Source organism: Ranitomeya imitator, chromosome 8 (assembly GCF_032444005.1).
Source record: "Ranitomeya imitator isolate aRanImi1 chromosome 8, aRanImi1.pri, whole genome shotgun sequence".
NCBI classification, from domain to species: domain Eukaryota; kingdom Metazoa; phylum Chordata; class Amphibia; order Anura; family Dendrobatidae; genus Ranitomeya; species Ranitomeya imitator.
The window spans coordinates 90,151,213-90,174,513 of NC_091289.1; the positions used below are offsets into that span (position 1 = coordinate 90,151,213).

General features: G+C 44.7%; 1 protein-coding gene across 7 annotated transcripts in view; it reads left to right on the top strand.

Annotated features, from left to right (window-relative positions):
- PDE4DIP (phosphodiesterase 4D interacting protein) overlaps positions 1 to 23,301 on the top strand; it is a 1,776,665-nt gene that overhangs the window by 481,497 nt on the left and 1,271,867 nt on the right. For 3 of the 7 annotated variants that reach the window (XM_069737147.1, XM_069737151.1, XM_069737150.1), the window contains exons 1-3: positions 12,387 to 12,517; positions 12,731 to 14,130; positions 17,903 to 18,040. In XM_069737147.1, the coding sequence (XP_069593248.1) occupies positions 12,976 to 14,130; positions 17,903 to 18,040 (1,293 nt within the window). In that variant the 5' untranslated portion in view covers positions 12,387 to 12,517; positions 12,731 to 12,975. Of the gene's footprint in view, positions 1 to 8,924; positions 9,021 to 12,386; positions 12,518 to 12,730; positions 14,131 to 17,902; positions 18,041 to 23,301 lie in introns of those variants that run through there. The other 4 variants (XM_069737152.1, XM_069737153.1, XM_069737154.1 and 1 more) reach the window with 2 other exon arrangements.

Below are 23,301 nucleotides of genomic sequence, written 5' to 3' on the forward strand. Positions count from 1 at the left end.
AATGTGCTCTTTGTCATCGTATTCTGTCATGGCGTTTGTGGATTCAGGCGCTGCCCTGAATCTGATGGATTTGGATTATGCTAAACGTTGTGGATTTTTCTTGGAGCCTTTGCGGTGTCCTATTCCGTTGAGAGGAATTGATGCTACACCATTGGCCAAGAATAAGCCTCAGTACTGGGCCCAGCTGACCATGTGCATGGCTCCTGCACATCAGGAAGTTATTCGCTTTCTGGTACTTCATAATTTGCATGATGTGGTCGTGTTGGGGTTGCCATGGCTACAAACCCATAATCCAGTATTGGATTGGAACTCTATGTCGGTAACCAGCTGGGGTTGTCAGGGAGTACATGGTGATGTTCCATTTTTGTCTATTACGTCATCTATTCCTTCTGACATCCCAGAGTTCTTGTCAGACTTTCAGGATGTATTTGAAGAGTCCAAGTCTGATGCCCTACCTCCGCATAGGAATTGTGATTGTGCTATCGATTTGATTCCTGGTAGTAAATTCCCTAAGGGTCGTTTATTTAATTTGTCCGTACCTGAACACACCGCTATGCGCAGTTATGTGAAGGAGTCCCTGGAGAAGGGACATATTCGCCCATCGTCGTCACCATTGGGAGCAGGGTTCTTTTTTGTAGCCAAGAAGGATGGTTCGCTAAGACCGTGTATTGATTACCGCCTTCTTAATAAGATCACTGTTAAGTTTCAGTATCCCTTGCCATTGATTTCTGACTTGTTTGCTCGGATTAAGGGGGCTAGTTGGTTTACTAAGATTGATCTTCGTGGTGCGTATAATCTGGTGAGAATCAGGCAGGGAGATGAATGGAAAACGGCATTTAATACGCCCGAGGGTCATTTTGAGTATCTGGTGATGCCGTTCGGACTTGCCAATGCTCCATCTGTTTTTCAGTCTTTTATGCATGACATTTTCCGTGAGTATCTGGATAAATTCTTGATTGTTTACTTGGATGACATTTTGATCTTCTCAGATGATTGGGAGTCTCATGTGAAGCAAGTCAGAATGGTTTTCCAGGTACTGCGTGCTAATTCCTTGTTCGTGAAGGGATCAAAGTGTCTCTTCGGTGTGCAGAAAGTTTCATTTTTGGGGTTCATCTTTTCCCCTTCTACTATCGAGATGGATCCGGTTAAGGTTCAGGCCATCCAGGATTGGACTCAGCCGACATCTCTAAAAAGTCTGCAAAAATTCCTGGGCTTTGCTAATTTTTATCGTCGCTTCATCTGTAATTTTTCTAGCATTGCCAGACCATTGACCGATTTGACCAAGAAGGGTGCTGATTTGGTTAATTGGTCTTCTGCTGCCGTGGAAGCTTTTCAGGAGTTGAAGCGTCGTTTTTGCTGTGCCCCTGTGTTGTGTCAACCTGATGTTTCTCTTCCGTTCCAGGTCGAGGTTGATGCTTCTGAGATTGGTGCAGGGGCGGTTTTGTCACAGAGAGGTTCTGGTTGCTCAGTGTTCAAACCATGTGCTTTCTTTTCCAGGAAATTTTCTGCTGCTGAGCGTAATTATGATGTGGGCAACCGAGAGTTGCTGGCCATGAAGTGGGCATTCGAGGAGTGGCGTCATTGGCTTGAGGGTGCTAAGCATCGCGTGGTGGTTTTGACTGATCATAAGAACCTTACTTATCTTGAGTCTGCCAAGCGCTTGAATCCTAGACAGGCCCGTTGGTCGTTATTTTTTGCTCGTTTTGATTTTGTGATTTCATACCTTCCGGGCTCTAAAAATGTGAAGGCGGATGCTCTGTCTAGGAGTTTTGTGCCCGACTCTCCGGGGTTATCTGAGCCGGCGAGTATCCTCAAGGAAGGAGTCATTGTGTCTGCCATCTCCCCTGATTTGCGGAGAGTGTTGCAGAAATTTCAGGCTAATAAACCGGATCGTTGTCCGGCCGAGAAACTGTTCGTCCCTGATAGGTGGACTAGTAAAGTTATCTCTGAACTTAATTGTTCGGTGCTGGCCGGTCATCCAGGAATCTTTGGTACCAGGGAGTTGGTTGCTAGATCCTTCTGGTGGCCATCTCTGTCACGGGATGTGCGTGCTTTTGTGCAGTCCTGTGGAATTTGTGCTAGGGCTAAGCCCTGCTGTTCACGTGCCAGTGGGTTGCTTTTGCCCTTGCCGGTCCCGAAGAGGCCTTGGACACATATTTCGATGGATTTCATTTCTGACCTTCCCGTTTCTCAAAAAATGTCGGTCATTTGGGTGGTCTGTGATCGCTTTTCTAAAATGGTCCATCTGGTGCCCTTGGTTAAATTGCCTTCCTCCTCTGATTTGGTGCCTTTGTTCTTCCAGCATGTGGTTCGTTTACATGGCATTCCTGAGAATATTGTTTCTGACAGAGGTTCCCAGTTTGTCTCGAGGTTCTGGCGAGCCTTTTGTGGTAGGATGGGCATTGACCTATCTTTCTCCTCGGCCTTCCATCCTCAGACTAATGGCCAGACCGAACGAACCAATCAGACCTTGGAAACATATCTGAGATGTTTTGTTTCCGCTGACCAGGATGATTGGGTGTCATTTTTGCCGTTGGCTGAGTTCGCCCTTAATAATCGGGCCAGCTCGGCTACCTTGGTCTCTCCATTTTTCTGCAATTCTGGGTTCCATCCTCGTTTCTCTTCAGGACAGGTTGAGTCTTCGGACTGTCCTGGTGTGGATTCTGTGGTGGACAGGTTGCAGCAGATCTGGACTCAGGTAGTGGACAATTTGACCTTGTCCCAGGAGAAGGCTCAGCTTTTCGCTAATCGCAGACGCCGTGTGGGACCCCGACTTCGTGTTGGGGATCTGGTTTGGTTATCTTCTCGTCATATTCCTATGAAGGTTTCCTCTCCTAAATTTAAACCTCGTTTTATTGGTCCGTATAAGATTTCTGAGATTCTCAATCCGGTGTCTTTTCGTCTGATCCTCCCAGACTCCTTTTCCATACATAATGTATTCCATAGGTCATTGTTGAGGAGATACGTGGCACCTATGGTTCCATCTGTGGAGCCTCCTGCCCCTGTTTTGGTGGAGGGGGAATTGGAGTATATTGTGGAGAAGATTTTGGATTCTCGTGTCTCTAGACGGAAACTCCAGTATCTGGTCAAATGGAAGGGTTATGCTCAGGAAGATAATTCCTGGGTTTTTGCCTCTGATGTCCATGCCCCAGATCTTGTTCGTGCCTTTCATGTGGCTCATCCTGGTCGGCCTGGGGGTTCTGGTGAGGGTTCGGTGACCCCTCCTCAAGGGGGGGGTACTGTTGTGAATTCTGTGGCTGAGTTCACTTCTGTGGTCACAAGTGGTATTGCAGTCTCTGGGCTTCCTCCCTCAGGTGTTTTGGGGAGCTCGTTGGCTGCCTTGCTATTTAGCTCCACCTGAGTCTGTCTTCCTTGCTCCTTGTCAATGTTCCAGTGTTGGATCTGAGCTACTGCATCTTTCCTTGGGCCTGCTGCTCTGCTAGATAAGTGCTTCTAGTTTGTTTTCTGTTTTTTCTGTCCAGCTTGCTATTAACTTTTGCTGGAAGCTCTGAGAAGCAAAGGAGTGCACCGCCGTGCTGTTAGTTCGGCACGGTGGGTCTTTTTGCCCCTTTGCGTGGTTTTCGTTTTAGGGTTTTTTGTAGACTGCATAGTTCTCTTTGCTATCCTCGCTCTGTCTAGAATATCGGGCCTCACTTTGCTGAATCTATTTCATTCCTACGTTTGTCTTTTCATCTTGCTAACAGTCATTATATGTGGGGGGCTGCCTATTCCTTTGGGGTATTTCTCTGAGGTAAGTCAGGCTTGTATTTCTATCTTCAGGCTAGTCAGCTCCTCAGGCAGTGCCGAGTTGCATAGGTAGTGATAGGCGCAATCCACTGCTGCTTTATAGTTGTGTGAGGATAGATCAGGTACTGCAGTCTACAGAGATTCCACGTCTCAGAGCTCGTCCTATTGTTTTTGGTTATTGCCAGATCTCTGTATGTGCGCTGATTACTGCACGCTGTGTTGCCTGATTGCCAGCCATAACAGCCTCCCTCTCCTGAGCTCTGTGAATGGCCTCCCTCTTATCGTCCATGGTGGCCTCTTCTCCCAGCAATGCCAACTCCTCCTCGTACCACACAACCCACTGACTTTTTTGGGTATTTACCTCCGGCTGCAGTCTTTCCTCCGTTTGCTGTGAGGGTCCTTCCTCAGCGTCATCTTGCAGGCGAACTCCTTCCAAAGCCTCAATAAGCTTAAAACGGACTCCTACTTCCCGGGCCTTTGATTGTAGGCTCCCCAAACTCCAGTTCTTGTACTCTGTGGTGCTGGTTCTCGATGTTGATGGGCCGTTGTACTCCATTCCTTCTGCTCTGATCCCACCGCTGCCAACCAGTCTGTGACGGGGTGTACGGCAGAGCAAGAAGGGACAACAGGCCGAGGGATGATTCCACAGATTTATTATCAAGAACGCTGGAACAATACATGCAGGTAGATCTACAGAGTCCACAATTAGTCCAACAGAGCCGGTTCGGGGGCACCTCCCGATAATCCTTGTGCCAGCTAACAAAGCAATAGTCCACACGAGTCCAAGCGATCCCAAAACAATCCCACGAACGACGAGATATGTCCTCAGCTCAAGTCTCGCCCCGTTCGCTTCCGCAGTCACAGCTGGACGTGGGGTCTTTCCTCAGCTAAGAATCCCCACTCCTTCTCCTTCAAAGAACAACTCACATCTGATCTCAAAATAAGAATGGATTGTCTGAGCTCCTGGGATCCGCCCATGAAGGGGGTAGGGGTCACACCTTCTATTCAATGGTTGGGTCCACCAGAAGATTCTAGACTGGTGGGCTCCACTTAATCTATGTAGTATGTACATTTGACTAGCCACCTGCTGTGAGGAAGAATGGCTATTCCTCCACTAGTGATGTTGACAAAGCTTAATTACATTAGAGCTTAGGGCTGCAAGTATTGGGGGAAGGAGACATATTGTTACAGGTGAACTCCCAGCACAAGAGAATACATAAATTACAGCTAATAGAAACCAGAGAACAGTTACATACATCAAATGGCGTATTATTCAAATACAGGACAGGGCAAAAGTACATATCATGACAGATACCGTTGGGATTAGGGTTAGGGGTGTGTTTGGATTAGGGTTTCAGTTATAATTGGGGGGTTTCCACTGTTTAGGCACATCAGGGGCTCTCCAAACGCGACATGGCGTCCGATCTCAATTCCAGCCAATTCTGCATTGAAAAAGTAAAACAGTGCTCCTTCCCTTCCGAGCTCTCCCGTGTGCCCAAACAGGAGTTTACCCCAACATATGGGGTATCAGCGTACTCCGGACAAATTGTACAACTTTTGGGGTCCAATTTCTCCTGTTACCCTTGGGAAAATACAAAACTGGGGGCTAAAAAATAATTTTTGTGGGAAAAAAAAAGATTTTTATTTTCACGGCTCTGCGTTATAAACTGTAGTGAAACACTTGGGGGCTCAATGTTCTCACAACACATCTAGATAAGTTCCTTGGGGGTGTCTAGTTTCCAATATGGGGTCACTTGTGGGGGGTTTCTACTGTTTATGTTCATTAGGGGCTCTGCAAATGCAATGTGACGCCTGCAAATCATTCCATCTAAGTCTGCATTCCAAATGGCGCTCCTTCCCTTCCGAGCCCTCCCATGCACCCAAACGGTGGTTCCCCCCCCACATATGGGGTATCAGCGCACTCAGGACAAATTGGACAACAACTTTTGGGGTCCAATTTCTCCTGTTACCCTCGGAAAAATACAAAACTGGGGGCTAAAAAATAATTTTTGTGGGAAAAAATGTTTGTTTTATTTTTACGGCTCTGCATTATAAACTTCTGTGAAGCCCTTGGTGGGTCAAAGTGCTCACCACACCTCTAGATAAGTTCCTTAGGGGGTCTACTTTCCAAAATGGTGTCACTTGTGGGGGGTTTCAATGTTTAGGCACATTAGGGGCTCTCCAAACGCAACATGGCGTCCCATCTCAATTCCAGTCAATTTTGCACTGAAAAGTCAAATGGCGCTCCTTCGCTTCCGAGCTCTGTCATGCGCCAAATCAGTGGTTTACCTCCACATATGGGGTATTGGCGTACTCAGGACAAATTGTACAACAACGTTTGGGGTCCATTTTCTCCTGTTACCCTTGGTAAAATAAAACAAATTGGAGCTGAAGTAAATTTTTTGTGAAAAAAAGTTAAATGTTCATTTTTATTTAAACATTCCAAAAATTCCTGTGAAACACATGAAGGGTTAATAAACTTCTTGAATGTGGTTTTGAGCACCTTAAGGGGTGCAGTTTTTAGAATGGTGTCACACTTGGTTATTTTCTATCATATAGACCCCTCAAAATGACTTCAAATGAGATGTGGTCCCTAAAATAAAATGGTGTTGGAAAAATGAGAAATTGCTGGTCAACTTTTAACCCTTATAACTCCCGAACAAAAAAAAAAATTTGGTTCCAAAATTGTGCTGATGTAAAGTAGACATGTGGGACTTATTAAGTACTTTGTGTGACATATCTCTGTGATTTAATTGCATAAAAATTCTAAATTTCCGTTTTTTTCACAAATAAACGCAGGTAATATCAAAGAAATTTTACCACTATCGTGAAGTACAATATGTCACGAGAAAATAGTCTCAGAATCACCGGGATCCATTGAAGCGTTCCAGAGTTATAACCTCATAAAGGGACAGTGGTCAGAATTGTAAAAATTGGCCCGGTCCATAACGTTCAAACAACCCTTGGGGGTAAAGGGGTTAAACTGGGGTTTTTCCGTCACACAGATCACATATCAGTGCACTCAAACTTGTTTCATTTCAGGCCTCCATTTAAATTTTTTTGCAGTGTCTTAGCCAAGTTTTTGACACCAGTTTGCTGAAAAAAAAATAGTTACCTACAGGCCAGATATTATCAACTGGGGTTTTTCCATCCTCCGGCTCTGTGTCAGTGTATTGGGGTCTCTGCAAACACTGACCTCCGGCTCTGTGTCCGTGTATGGGGGTCTCTGCACACATTGTCCTCTGGCTCTGTGTCAGTGTATGGGGGTCTCTGCACACACTGTCCTCCAGCTCTGTGTCAGGGTATGGGGGTCTCTGCACACACTGTCCTCCAGCTCTGTGTCAGTGTATGGGGGTCTCTGCACACATTGTCCTCCAGCTTTGTGTCAGTGTATGGGGGTCTCTGCACACACTGTCCTCCAGCTCTGTGTCAGTGTATGGGGGTCTCTGCACACACTGTCCTCCAGCTCTGTGTCAGTGTATGGGGGTCTCTGCACACATTGTCCTCCAGCTTTGTGTCAGTGTATGGGGGTCTCTGCACACATTGTCCTCCAGCTCTGTTGTCAGTGTATGGGGGTCTCTGCACACACTGTCCTCCAGCTCTGTGTCAGTGTATGGGGGTCTCTGCACACACTGTCCTCCGGCTGTGTCAGTGTATGGGGGTCCCTACACACACTGTCCTCCGGCTCTGTGTCAGTGTATGGGGGTCTCTGCACACATTGTCCTCCGGCTCTGTGTCAGTGTATGGGGGTCTCTGCACACATTGTCCTCCTGCTCTGTGTCAGTGTATGGGGGTCTCTGCACACATTGTCCTCCTGCTCTGTGTCAGTGTATGGGGGTCTCTGCACACACTGTCCTCCGGCTCTGTCAGTGTATGGGGGTCTCTGCACACATTGTCCTCCAGCCTTGTGTCAGTGTATGGGGGTCTCTCCACACGTTGTCCTCCAGCTCTGTGTCAGTGTATAGGGTTTCCCTGCACACGTTGTCCTCCGGCTCTGTGTCAGTGTATGGGGGTCTCTGCACACACTGTCCTCCGGCTGTGTCAGTGTATGGGGGTCCCTACACACACTGTCCTCCGGCTCTGTCCGTGTATGGGGGTCTCTGCACACATTGTCCTCTGGCTCTGTGTCAGTGTATGGGGGTCTCTGCACACATTGTCCTCTGGCTCTGTGTCACTGTATAGGGGTTCCCTGCACACATTGTCCTCTGGCTCTGTGTCAGTGTATGGGGGTCTCTGCACACACTGTCCTCCGGCTCTGTCAGTGTATGGGGGTCTCTGCACACATTGTCCTCCAGCTTTGTGTCAGTGTATGGGGGTCTCTCCACACGTTGTCCTCCAGCTCTGTGTCAGTGTATAGGGGTTCCCTGCACACGTTGTCCTCCGGCTCTGTGTCAGTGTATGGGGGTCTCTGCACACACTGTCCTCCGGCTGTGTCAGTGTATGGGGGTCCCTACACACACTGTCCTCCGGTTCTGTGTCAGTGTATGGGGGTCTCTGCACACATTGTCCTCCAGCTCTGTGTCAGTGTATGGGGGCCTCTGCACACATTGTCCTCCTGTGTCAGTGTATGGGGGTCTCTGCACACATTGTCCTCTGGTTCTGGGTCAGTGTATGGGGGTCTCTGCACACATTGTCCTCCAGCTCTGTGTTAGTGTATGGGGGTCTCTGCACACATTATCCTCCGGCTGTGTCAGTGTATGGGGGTCTCTGCACACACTGTCCTCCGGCTGTGTCAGTGTATGGGGGTCTCTGCACACACTGTCCTCCGGCTGTGTCAGTGTATGGGGGTCCCTACACACACTGTCCTCTGGCTCTGTGTCAGTGTATGGGGGTCTCTGCACACACTGTCCTCTGGCTGTGTCAGTGTATGGGGGTCTCTGCACACATTGTCTTCAGCTCTGTGTCAGTGTATGGGGGGCCTCTGCACACATTGTCCTCCGGCTCTGTCAGTGTATGGGGGTGTCTGCATACATTGTCCTCTGGTTCTGGATCAGTGTATGGGGGTCTCTGTACACATTGTCCTCGGCTCTGTGTCAGTGTCTGGGGGTCTCTGCACACATTGTCCTCTGGCATGATGGAGCTGGAGATGCTGACACCTCACTCTCTGCCCTTCTCCTCCCTTCATGTGACTGATCACATGCTCATGACATCACTAAGGTCCTTTCTCCTAAGTCCTAGTCCCTGTAGATGCAGAGGCCTTTCCTGGGAGCTGCTGCCGAGGGTGATGTAAGAGCCATGATTTCCTGGCTGGAGGACGGGGGCTAGTTTTAGGGGTCAGTACTGGGGTCGTGCTGTGCTGAGGCTGCAGCAGGGTGGTACAGAAGCGCTCGCTTATCTCTCTCCTGGTGATGGCTGTGCCCTGCTGCTGTGGGTTACTCTGAATGCTGTATTACATAGGATAGAGACTGATGTGTGAGAAGTGCCTGAATCATGGTGTCTGCACCCCTTTCTTCTTCGTTATGTTGGCTTCTCGCCCTTAGGACGTGGTGTTGCATGCAGTTTACGGTGCTGACCAGCAGAGAGCGCTGTTTTTGCTGTCAGGAACAATAGGTGATGAATCCCCAGCAATGTGGACAGAGGTCTGGCTGTCTGGTCTGTTTGGTGTTATCAGCATGCTTGTGTGCTCAGGCTGTGTTTGGGTACGCAGCGTAGGGCTGCGTACTTCTTTTCTTCAGATCCGCGTCCGTCCTGTGTACCCATATTTAACATTGTGTACACAGGGACGTGTTAGGTAACGTTCACATTTGTGTTGTTGGGCACAGCGTCGGCGACGCAACCAACAACGCACGTACACAACGTAGCGTTTTGCGACGCATGCGTTGTCATAAGATCGTATTGAGCAGGAATTTCGGCGCAGGGAAAACGCTACAAGTAGCGTCCTCTGCGCCCTGTCTGTGCGTCAATATGACGCATTCGTCGTAAAACGCAATACAACGCATACCGGCGCATGTCCATGCGCCCCCCATGTTAAAGATAGGGGCGCATGACGCATGCGTCGGTATGCGTCGACGACGCTGCGCCCAACAACGCAAATGTGAACTTGGCCTTATATGTGGATGCATCCCTGTGCGTTGTTTTGACATGCCTGCGTTAGGTGGGCATGTCAAAACAACTCATGGGGACGCATCCGCATACAACGCATGTTCCTGTGTACACAATGTTAAATATAGGTACGCAGGATGGATGCGGATCTGAAGGAAAGAAGTACGCAGCCCTACGCTGCGTACTCAAACACTAGTGTGAACCCAGCCTAACCGAGTGTCTTCGATGTGCCCGAAAAATACCTTTGAGTCCCTGCACCTGCATGTCTCACAGGTGTTAGCCGTGGCACAAGCAGGGATTGCCTGATTGTTAGGGAACCCCCTTATGTGTTGCAGCTGTCTAACGGCTACGAGACATGCAGCTGCGGGGACTTGGAACATATTTATCGGGCACGCTAAAGACACTCAGCTAGCACACGAGCGTAGTCTGATATCGCCTTATCCAAGCATGCTGAAGACACTCAGCTAGCACCCGAGCGTGGTCTGATATCGCCTTATCCAAGCATGCTGAAGACACTCGGCTAGCACCCGAGTGTGGTCTGATGACGCCTTAAGGTACCTTCACACTGAACAATTTAACAACGATATCGCTAGCGATCCGTGACGTTGCAGCGTCCTGGCTAGCGATATCGTTGTGTTTGACACGCAGCAGCGATCAGGATCCTGCTGTGCCATCGTTGGTCGGAGCAGAAAGGCCAGAACTTTATTTCGTCGCTGGATCTTCCGCAGACATCGCTGAATCGGCGTGTGTGACGCCGATTCAGCGATGTCTTCACTGGTAACCAGGGTAAACATCGGGTTACTAAGCGCAGGGCCGCGCTTAGTAACCCGATATTTACCCTGGTTACCAGTGTAAATGTAAAAAAAAACCAAACACTACATATTTACATTCCGGTATCTGTCGCTTCCCCTGGCGTTCTGCTTCCCTGCACTGTCAACGCTGACTGGCCGTAAAGCAGAGCACAGCGGTGACGTCACCGCTCTGCTTTATGGCCGGCGCTTACAGTGCAGGGAAGCAGAACGCCGGGGGACGTGACAGACACCGGAATGTAAGTATGTAGTGTTTTTTTTTTTACATTTACACTGGTAACCAGGGTAAACATCGGGTTACTAAGCGCGGCCCTGCGCTTAGTAACCCGATGTTTACCCTGGTTACCCGGGGACTTCGGCATCGTTGGTCGCTGGAGAGCTGTCTGTGTGACAGCTCTCCAGCGACTAAACAGCAACGCTGCAGCGATCGGCATCGTTGTCTAGATCGCTGCAGCGTCGCTAAATGTGACGGTACCCTTATCCGAGCACATTCTCTCATCACTATTACACACACAAAGGGACCTGTCATCAGGGTTTCCCCATATAAACGTAAAGCTGCACCTTTAAGCCCTCTTACACATTTCTCCAGCCTTTGGTGTATAAGTGCCAGAGTTGCCAATGTGACTTTTTATTTTTCATGGACAGCTTATCAAGAAACTGACAGACAATATTTTTTTTATTTACACACTGAAAACTATAATAAATATTATGATTATAATTTATACATGCCAACAGCCATGATTCTGAGATGAAGACATCCGCTTCATTCACTGTAAAATGAATATCAAAAAACTCACCGTCACTTCCAAACAGAAAACAGGTGCATAGAGGTGTGTACAGGTGCTTACTAAGAGTAGCTATCTTCATATAGAACCAGCAAATAAAGTAGTGCACTGTATCACTATAGCATGAAAACATGAAATATATGAAATATGAACTGCATTACTGCTCTAGAAAATTGGAAAAATTGAGAATACTTAGTCCATAATTTGGTCAATTCATGTGTACCCAGAAGCCACGATAAGGCAATTCACGTTGCTAGGATATGGCTACCCTGTTCACATCTGGCGTCTGTTAGGAAGTGACGGTCAGTCTTGATATTTGTATGCATAGGTTCTCTGACTGAGCACTCCACCATCAGCCTCAGGCGTTTTTAATTATGGCTGGATCCTACCTTCCCATATAAATGTAGGCTTCAGCCTAAGAGCATTCACATTTGGCATGTTCCCAGCAATGAGAATCGCCTTATTGTGTCTACTGGGTACACATGAATTGGCCAATTTGAGCTAAGTTTTTCTTATTTTCTAGTGCAGTAATGCAATTCAGTTGTCATATATTTCATGTTTCTATGGTATAGCGCTACAACGTGCTTCTTTGTTCACTGTAAAATGGTGATAATTACAGTCTTAATAATCTGCATACGTTTCTTCAGCTTCAAAGAAATCCGACACCTTACAATTTTTTTCCACGCAGGGCAAAAAAGTGCCCTATTTTTACGGCCTGTTCTGTAATTTCTAGACAGTTGGCAATCCAGATACGCCCCTTATCTCCTCGGCACAGACAGGTCTGATGGGTGTTGCAGGGTGTCGCCTTGAACTGCAGAGTCGAGATTTTCAGCGCTGTGAGACATCTTCCACATCCATCAAAAGACAGGAGGGTTGGCAATTACACGGAGAGATGAGGCGCTGAGCACAGATATGAGACGCCCATCGGAGCGGTCTGTGCTGATTAGCATACAGCAGGGGAGACTTATAATAGCGATTTTCATGGATCTGTGGGGAAGTGCCTCTGAGACCCACACTGGACATTTGTGGGATTTGTGGTCACACATGCTCACTACTGCTCTCGTGGACCTATAGATGGTGGTCTTGAATACTCTGCACACCAATTATGATGGACAGAAGACTGCTGTTCTTGAGGTCAGTAGGGTCCCAGCAGTCAGAGCCCACCTGTCATCCTGTGGATAACACAGGACTTTCTGGGACCACTCTTTTATGGCTTATTGAGCAGACAGCTGGTAATAGCATTGTTTGCTTTCTTCATCTTTACTTTTCGAGCTGAGGGATATGTGGGCTTAGAAAGATACATGGCAGAATTGTTTGTTTCATTGTCATTTCTTTCTTCCACTACAGCTTTTTTACCATTATCTGAAGGACAAGTAAGAGAAGGCCGAAATTTACTTCAATTCTGTTAATAGATATTTTGAGTGAAAGTGTTAAGAAACCGTATAACCCGCACATTGTATGGAATTCCTCCAGGAATACAGAATTACATGTAAATGCAAGTCCGCATAACAGCTGCTACCTGTAATACTGCTGCTTCAGGCGTCTTCCAAATCTGATTTAAGTGGAATTTGCAAATTTAAAGCTCAGATTCGATGTTGGACTTAAAGATGAAAGATGTGTGCAGGATTTGTAGCCGAGAACTTAGTGGAAATCAGCGGAGATGGATTTTTCATTCAACTGCTAAACTAAATCTTCAAGTGATATTATCCCACATTTTGGGTAAGGAGATCTTGCGTAACGGCAGTGCTGAATTTGCCTGCAGTAAGTGCGCCTTTATGCTTGAACGTTTCTACAGATTCGATACGGTGATTGCGCGCATTGAAGCCCTCTCAATTGAACGATTACAGAAGCTTCTTTCTGAGAAGGATAGACTTAAACATTGCTTAGCTAGCCTCTACAGAAAACACAACAATGAAGAGGGCCTGGAGGCAAGGGCAGGGGATGGTGCTGGTAGGGCTGCACACCTTTCTGAAGTGCAGTACTCTTATACAGCTCTTCTGCAGGAAGACTTTGCTTTTTCTGGATTTGAATACTGGACAGAATTGGAGGAAGCTGGCCAAGAAATTCAGCAATGTTCACACCACGAGGGCACAACAGCTGTCCCGAGGAAATGTCATGGATGTTCTTCTTTGAGAGTGGCTGATTCAGACTATGAAGCCATTTGCAAAGTACCTAGGAGGATAGCTCAGAATATTTCTTCTGGTCAAATGTCCACATGCACCAGTACTTATAATGATCTGGTAACCATTCCTCATACTTCAGAAAACGAGGCTGCAAACGATAAGATTTTGTCAGATGGAGATGGCTTGGACAGATTGTCTTCTGCACATTCTGCTGAATCACTTCCAGATACCAAGGATCCAGGGTGTAACTTACAAAAAGCTGAGGAGAAAGTCAGATCAAACATGGACATTCTAAAGTGTCATTGCTCTTCATGTACCAATGCTGGTAGCACATCTGGATATATAAGAAAATTAGATCTAGCACTCAGTCTTGTGAAAATGTTCAACTACAAACCGGTCCAGAGTCCAAAGGGAAGTAAAATACCTGTAAAAAGCTGTTCAATCATAAAATCGACTAGTACCCTTAATAGTGCTCAGTCCAGTGTGTCAAACACTGGGATCAGCTTCCCAGACAATATAAGTGAATCCTCTCCAAAACTGTCTCAAGACTTCCTCACTGAGATTTCTGATCTTCATGAACTGTGGTACAATGTCTATGAAGATTACATTCCAATTGATATGCAGGTACTAAACTTCATCTTTTACTCTTCGTGCTCTTGGTGAGATACCTTGCACTTTACATAGGATACCACTATCCCACCACTTATGTATGTACTTGTATATGTATGCAATCATGCGTTTAGATATTGTCTAAGGCCGGGGTCCCTTAGCTTATGGCGTCTGATGCGAGAGCATGGGATGCGATATAAGACCCTCAGCTCCTGCTCTGCTGTGAGTGTGAGCCGAGTGTCAGTGCTCAGTGCTTCGATCCCCTCGCATGACAGTATTGCAGCAGAGGAGATGGAGAAAGTAACTTCTTCATCCCCTCTGCTGCTGGCGTCAGTGGGAATTGCTGCGCTGCACTCGGGTGATATCCGAGTACAGTGCAATGTTTCACACCCACCCATAGATGTATATGAGTTATGAGTCTCGCTGCACAGCATAGAAATGAATCGCAGATCTGAGCTGCCCCATATATTAACACTGGGCCGAGTGCTAGACCCTGTTTTATCACGTAGCACTCATGTGTTATACAGTAGTGTGACTCCGGCCTAAGAGGGGGGAAAACCCTTAACAGGATGTGTTAAAAATGTTTCCATAGTAGCCACATCTTGTGTATACTCCTTTTGTATCGTTTGGCTTGTTGCACAGGGAAGCCTTTTACCTTCAGGCACATTTGGTGCACTCGTGATAGTTGGTGAGATGGTGCATCTTCTCCTGGAGTCTGGTGGTTTCCTTCTGATCCTCTGCCATTTCTACACTCCAATTACATATGGGTTTTCTTTCCTCCCTATGAACTTTACCATTTCAGAGAGTAAAATGTGAACGACACTGGGGACAAGTACTGACGTGAGTGATAAATTGCATATTGTTCAGCAAGTTGTAAATCACCTCACCCCCCCATGTATACACATCCTAGTACCTTTATAGTATTGGGGAAGGCAATCCAGTACTGTCGGGGGTTTCATGACCCTGTGCTGGAATTCTCACTCGGCAAACACCGGGTCGGCCACAATATATGTGTATGGGGCCTCCTGACTCTCATGCTGGTGTTGCAGTAGGAATCGGCCAAAATTTGGGGAATTTGCATAACAGCGCTGGGGAGATTTAACCCTGCTGTTCTGTTCGGTCTGGGGAGACCTATTTTGAACTTTGGTATTTTTTGGGGTGTTCAAGATGCGGTTCTGAAACTTGTGGTTGATTGACTTAAATGAGGATGGGTCGGTCGGCCACGGGTTTCAGAGCCGCATCTTGAATATTTTAAAGAATATTGAAGTTCAAAGTCGGTCATTTTTGACCAACAGAACAGCAGGGTTAAAAGAGGTTCACAGGAATGTGAATTCAGCTGACTCTGGGACTTGTCCCATGCGATCATTAATTTTATACCTAAAAAGCATGTTAAGGTGGTTACATGAGTATATCCAATCTCAGAATTTTACCATGTAATAAACAGTAAACTATCATCTCAAAAAGGATTATGTCACTATGTTTTTGCTACCCAAACTGAGAGCAGCATAATGTAGGGTCAGAGACTCTGATTCCAACGATGTGTCACTTACTGAGCTGCTTGCTGTCATTTTGAGAATTCCTTTTTATCTGCTGCAAATCTATCAGTTCTCGGAGTGGTGAATTCTGTATAACCCCACCCACACCACTGATTGGTAGCTTCCTGTGTATGTATGTGCATAGGCAGACAGCTGCCAATCAGTGTAGAGGGCGGGGTTATGCAAAGCTCATGACTATGGAGGACTACATGGCAGCAGGTTTACTAGTCCTCTAGTGGTGATCTCCTGCTGATAGAACAGATATTTTATAAATCCTACATCTAGCAACCCAGTAAATGACACATCGCTGGAACTGGGGTTCCTGACTCTACATTATACAACTCTCAGATTAAATGGTAAAACCTGCTGCCTCTACTTTACATATACCTTTCCATCAACACAGCTCTGGCTCTGGGAATTTCCACATATTATTATTATTATTATTATTATTATTATTATTAACGTGGCCTTCGCACTGTTCTGCCTGAAAGAAAATTCTTCAAAAACACTGCTAAAATTAAGCCTTCAAGTGAAATGGTTTCATCCTCTTTGTTACTTTACCAATGTCCCCATTTCTGTCCCCAGTTCCAGTGTAGGACATCCCTAGCTGTAGCATTGGACAAACATGAGGTATTAGCCCGCTCCTTACTGACAGCGGTCAGTGGTCAGCCTTTTTTTTGCCATATTTGAGGTACAGTGTAGAAGCTTATGAGAGGCATTTTTTTTTACTGCAATAACTAAATAAATGTGACTGTGTTTTTAACCTTGTTTTGATCTAGACTTGTACGCTCCATCTGCTCATGTTTAGGATGAATAACACTAGAGGGCTAGGTTCAGTGAGCTGGCATTGTACGCCCCAGCTGTAGTGATGGCTGTACTGGAGTAAGATGCCGCTAATTAAGAGGAAATGTAATGAATTAGCTACGTCTTGCCACTACTATGCATCTCCATTCTTCTCTGACAGAAATCTTATTCCATTCAGTTTCTGACTGGAAAGAAGGTAGGCCACAACTTTTCATGAATTTGTTGTGTGGCATTTTCTACACCTAAGCCTGCCCCAACTCTGCCCACATAGATTGCAACATTTGAAGTTGTTTTTCATGAGAAGACTGGTGAAACATCTTCATGAATTAAGTCGATAGTTGTAAAAGATATAAACAAAAATGCAAAAATTGGTCTGAACCAATCTGAGCACGAAATGGTTAATACGGTCTTTCTGAGTCGGTTATCTGGATTTTCTCTTAAACTAATGAGATCAGTGTAATTAAATTACATTATTGCTCTGAATTGCTTTTAAGCCACTGCTAATGGGCTGGAGAAAAGGGTTAATTATGTAGATTAATATTTAGATTAAAGCATTATTTCCAGAATCCTACATTATCCTCTATCATTAGGGGATAACATACTGATCATTGGGGATATGACCAATGGGACTTCCAGCATTCCCAAGAATGGGGCTCTGGGAACCTTGCTCCACAGACCCCAGTGTTGAATGGGGCTAAGGTGTCCATGCGCGACCTCTTGTGTGTTCGTAGTCTGTGGGACTGACAGAAGTAGCCGAGCACTATACTTGACTAGAAGTCCCCAATGGATAAATGGTAACTTTTGTTTTTGGTAATAACTTTTAGAGTTTGCCCCAGATTCATCTAGACTAGTAATCCACACCTGAGATCTCCCTCCAGTCAGTGACTGGCATAGAGAACACCGCAGCTTGTGATGAGCTTAAAAATGCCAAAGTCTCCAAATTTTTGCTCAACCTCTCATTGCGCCAAAGTTTTTAGACTTTTACGAGCAATTTATTCCAGAATCCTGGTGACATTACTTTGCTGAATCAGGCCTTAGTGATGTTAGAGTGGAATGGTGCACTGCTCACACATTAGGTATGACTCCAGTGTATGGAGACCACCAACTCTGGGGACAGAAGGATCCTGTTATATTGAATGTCTGCTCCCTTGTTCTTGTGGGACATGAGCTATTGCCAGACCCATTTCTTCGCTGAAGCACACAAGCATTTTTAGCCTTCGGTGCGATCATCGGTATAACAAGGCAGTCATCTCATTTCTAAACATTTTATATGTTGCAATTATTGGGACTGTTTGAAACAAATGATCAGTTTTCATTGTGCAAAGTTTTGTATGATTTCTGCACCCTTCCCGGGTATAATGGCAGGAGAATGTTTGATTTTATTTTCTGCTCTAACGTTACCGAAGTAATATATATAGTTCTAAACATTTTATATTCTTTCTTTACAGATTCTGGTTAAAGAAAAGGGTCGGGATGCAATGAATTATGAAAATTTGCTGGAGCAGCAGGCCTCGAATCTACAGAAAGCAGGGATGGAGGCTCAGGCACTTCAAGGAAAATTGCAGGAGTCCAAAGATCTCATCAAGGTCCTAATTTTTTTGCCTTTCCTACCTAGCATAACTAAAAGATAAGTAACATATGTGTTATAGATCCATACAAACAGGGGCGGACACAGACAGCTTGGGGCCCCTGTGCAGGAAATGTGTTTGGGCCCCCCCTTCTTTAAAGGCGACTAAGATATATATATATATATATATATATATATATATATATATATACATACTGTAGAATATGCCCATGTATAATAAACACCTGTGTCTACTGCATATGTGACATAGTATACATTAATGTATAAGGGAATCACCGCATCCTATACATTGGACTGTGATATTTATCTTGTGGAGACTGAGCGTCTCCGCAAGATAAATAGACATGCTACGGTCTAGAAAGATGTGCCGCTTGTCCGTCTCTGCAGGGAAGCTGCGGGTGCCGCTGCATACATAGTGGACATTGGATTCCTTGAATTCTCATGCACTATGCTGTAACATAAAGACACTGCGGACTGGATGCTGCGGATGTACACAGCGTCCAATCCGCAGAGTTTACTGACAGTGGAAACATTCCCTTATATGTGTGTTTAATGCAACAGATACAGTATATGTGAAAAAGTCTTCACTGGGGGATGGGCTTCAGGGGTCAGTCCCAGCCTGGATCTGATACTGCAGTGATGACTGGAGTCCCGTCAGAGAATAGACCCAGTGATTTAGTGACTGTGTTCCTGAGCTCTGAACTCTCTGGTCCCTGCTGTGTGTGGATGAAAATCCTGCACTGACCAGAGAACACAAAGCTCCGGGGGTCACAGTCAGTAAATCACTGCTTCTTGACCCCGGAGTTTTATTAAAAAAAAAAAAAAACTAGCAGCGCAAATTCAGTTACTATAGAGTCTGCCGCCCTCTCTTCTGCCGCCTGATAGTCAAATCGCCTAATGGTAGCAGCGTCCCTGGCCGCCCTGCAGGGGCCCCCCAGAGCCTCCGGGCCCCGATGCAGCTGCACCGGTTGAACCGGCAGTATGTCCGCCCATGCATACAAACTAACTCTCCTACAGGAGGAAGAAGGCTGCCTCTCTTGTTTTCTCTCTGCAGCCTGTTTTCATTTTTGCTCTTTCCTTTTTTCTTCCCTTTTCCAAGAGCCGTAACTTTGATATTTTTCCGTTGATGCATAGACATATAAGGGCTTGTTTTCTGTAGTACGATATGTAGTTTTAACCCTTGTCAGGCTGCATAATTTTACAACCTTAACAGGCTGCATAGGTACAATTGTACCTTCACATATACCTCCACTGTGGGAAGACTTTACTTGGTTTCAGAAACTAAAGTTCATTCAGCTACAAATGTTATGCTGATATCTATTGTTCAGTGTTGTTACTGGTCACTTATGTTGCTGTCAATTAAGTTAATTCAAACTGGGAGTGGCTTCTACTTGTCTTCCTGCCTCCCTCCTCTCATTAGCCATTTTGCTGTTCATCTCATTGCTGTGAGCACACATTTCTAGGCTTGTGAAGTCTTCAATTTCTTGGAAACGAAGGTAGGAAAGTCTCACAGCATCTAACAGCCAGTTATACCTTTATTCTCATTATGTGGGGACAGAACAGTCAAATTGTCTTTCAGCCTGGACTTGGCTTACATATATTTTGTATGAAACTTATCACTATAGGTATAATTTTTATACGAAAAATGGATAATAATTAGTATCTACATATTGTTTTACGATGTTTTATTTATATTCAGCACAAAATACGAAGCCAAAATTCATCTAGCAAGTCATCATGAGTGATAGTAATGCTGGATCTAGTTTCCGCCATAATCCAAGAAAACGTGTTTGCAGGTTAGTATAATTTTGTGAAAAGCCAATAATGTAGTATTTCGGAAAATTATTTATTTTACATTTTTTCATATTTACAGATTTACGTCTGACGAAATAATGCGAATGCTAGAAGAATCTGATTCTGAGCATGAGGATGAACCATATGTTCCATCTGATGATGAAAACTATGTACCACAAGTGGATGTTACTGAAGAAGATTCAGACATTGAACAAGAAATGGTCATAGAGCATGAAAATGAATACGAATCAGACGAAAGTGTTGAGGATGATTCTGTGCCTCAAAGTGCAGGCGACATTTGGACTGCTAAGGATGAAACTCAATGGTGCAGTAATCCACTGCCAAATGCACAAACAAAATCTCGTAATGTCCTACGACAAAGAGGTGGCCCTGCAGCAATCAGCAACCTATATACAGCAAAAGAGCTATTCAAGTCCATCATGACTCCCGAGATGTGTGACATCATATTACGGGAAACGAATCGAAAGGCCAAGAGAGTTTGTGATGCTTACAACAACGAACTGGTACAACGTTTTCCTGATTCTTCCAAACGGCCACCACAAAAAACATTCAAGCAATTTACTGAAACTGAACTTCATGCATTTTTGGGCATACTGATTGCTGCTGGTGTGCACAGAGCCAACAAAGAGAATCTGGAGGAAATGTGGAATGTTGCTGCTCTGCCTCTTATACGTGCAGCCATGTCTCGTGACCGCTTCAAGATGATACTCAGATTTATCAGGTTTGACAACGAAAATACACGTGCAGAACGTGTGCAAACAGATAAAGCTGCACCAATACGGGACATCTGGACAATGCTGAACAGTAATCTGGAGAGAGCCTACAAGCCATATCATTGTATCACCGTCGACGAGCAATTATTTCCATTTAGAGGTCATACTAAATTTACCCAGTATATACCTTCAAAACCAGCTAAATATGGCATAAAGATTTTCTGGGCTTGTGACTCATCAAATGCCTACCCTTTACAAGGTCAGCTCTACACTGGGAAACCAACTGATGGTCCTCGACAAGTAAACATTGGAGAACGAACAGTATTGGACCTAGTGAGCTCGTATAAAGGCTCTGGAAGAAATGTCACCACCGATAACTTCTTTACAACCATGGAACTAGCTAAGGTATTGAACTCCTGGAACATGACACTAGTTGGTACAGTGAGAAAAAACAAAAGGTTCCTACCTAACAACATGCAGCCTGCCAAAGAAAGGCCTGTATACTCGACAAATTTTGCCTACAATCATGATGCAACAGTCTGTTCATATGTACCAAAGAAGAACAAATCAGTCGTGCTTCTATCATCTATGCACATGACGGGAGAAGTTGAAGAGACACTAGCAGCCAAGCCAGAGATAATAAAATACTACAACATAACAAAAGGTGGCGTTGATGTTATGGATAAAATGTTGGGAGAGTACACTGTGAAACGACGAACATCACGTTGGACTTTGGCATTTTTCTACAATATGATTGATGTCAGTGGGTTAGCATCCTACATCATCTACAGAGAACACAATCCAAGCTTCAGGGCAAAGGATCAACGAAGAAAGTTCCTGAAAGATCTCGCAAATCAGCTGTGTATGATTGCAATTGAAGATCGTAGTACAAACAAAATGATAATGAGAAACCATTTTCTTCGAGGTGCAGTAGAAATGGTGCTTGGACGATGCATTGTGGTAGCATCGCAGCCAGCAGCTGGCCCCAAAATACCTCATGGTAGTCGTGGACCCTCCCCTGTTGTTTGTAGTTGCTATGTCTGCAGAGACCTGAGGCGAAAACAACGCAAGACTAGAAAGTCTTGTGTGGTTTGTGTGAAACCCATTTGCGATGAACACTCTGTAGCAAAGCCAACATGCATTACTTGCAAAGAAAATCAATAAAAAAAAGTTTCTTACATTTTCTTTTATAATGTAAATGAACAGTTTTTTACTTGTTTATAATAGTTAAATAGCATTATCATTAAAAAAAAATTTATGCTTTTTCCCTTGCATTATCTTCATTCAAAATATATGAGGTACATTTGTACCTATGCAGCTTGTTATGGATGCAAAAAGATCTCGACCCCTTATCTCGGAAGCGGGTGGAGATATTTTATTGAAATTTGGCCAATATATTCTGGACCAAAAATGTAGAGATGTCACGAAATTTCAGCCCTCTACGTCTTTTCAAAAAAAAGTTATTGCAATTTTAAAACGGAATAGTTACAATTGTACCTATTCAGCCGGATAAGGGTTAAAAGATACAATTTAATGTACTGCAAAAAAAATGCAAGTCTGCCATGATTTATTTTGACATTTATTTTATGGTTAAAATAACTCTGAATCATAATTATCCAGGTCTGCGTGATTACAGCAATACAGAAACTGTGAGTGTGTGTTTGTGTGTCTGTGTTTGTATATATGTGTATATATATATATATATATATATATATATATATATATATATATATATATATATATATATATATATATATATATATATATATATATATATATATATACAGTTAGGTCCATATATATTTGGACAGAGACAACATTTTTCTAATTTTGGTTATAGACATTACCACAATGAATTTTAAACAAAACCATTCTGGTGCAGTTGAAGTTCAGACTTTCAGCTTTCATTTGAGGGTATCCACATTAAAATTGGATGAAGGGTTTAGGAATTTCAGCTCCTTAACATGTGCCACCCTGTTTTAAAAGGGACCAAAAGTAATTGGACAGATTCAATAATTTTAAATTAAATATTCATTTTTAGTACTTGGTCGAAAACCCTTTGTTGGCAATGACTGCCTGAAGTCTTGAACTCATGGACATCACCAGACGCTGTGTTTCCTCCTTTTTGATGCTCTGCCAGGCGTTCACTGCGGTGGTTTTCAGTTGCTGTTTGTTTGTGGGCCTTTCTGTCTGAAGTTTAGTCTTTAACAAGTGAAATGCATGCTCAATTGGGTTGAGATCAGGTGACTGACTTGGCCATTCAAAAATATTCCACTTCTTTGCTTTAATAAACTCCTGGGTTGCTTTGGCTTTGTTTTGGGTCATTGTCCATCTGTAGTGTGAAACGACGACCAATCAGTTTTGCTGCATTTGGCTGGATCTGAGCACTCAGTATGGCTCTGAATACCTCAGAATTCATTCGGCTGCTTCTGTCCTGTGTCACATCATCAATAAACACTAGTGACCCAGTGACACTGGCAGCCATGCATGCCCAAGCCATCACACTGATTCCGTCGTGTTTTACAGATGATGTGGTATGCTTTGGATTATGAGCTGTACCAAGCCTTTGCCATACTTTTCTCTTTCCATCATTCTGGTAGAGGTTGATCTTGGCTTCATCTGTCCAAAGAATGTTCTTCCAGAACTGTGCTGGCTTTTTTAGATGCTTTTTAGCAAAGTCCAGTCTAGTCTTTTTATTCTTGATGCTTATGAGTGGCTGCACCGTGCAGTG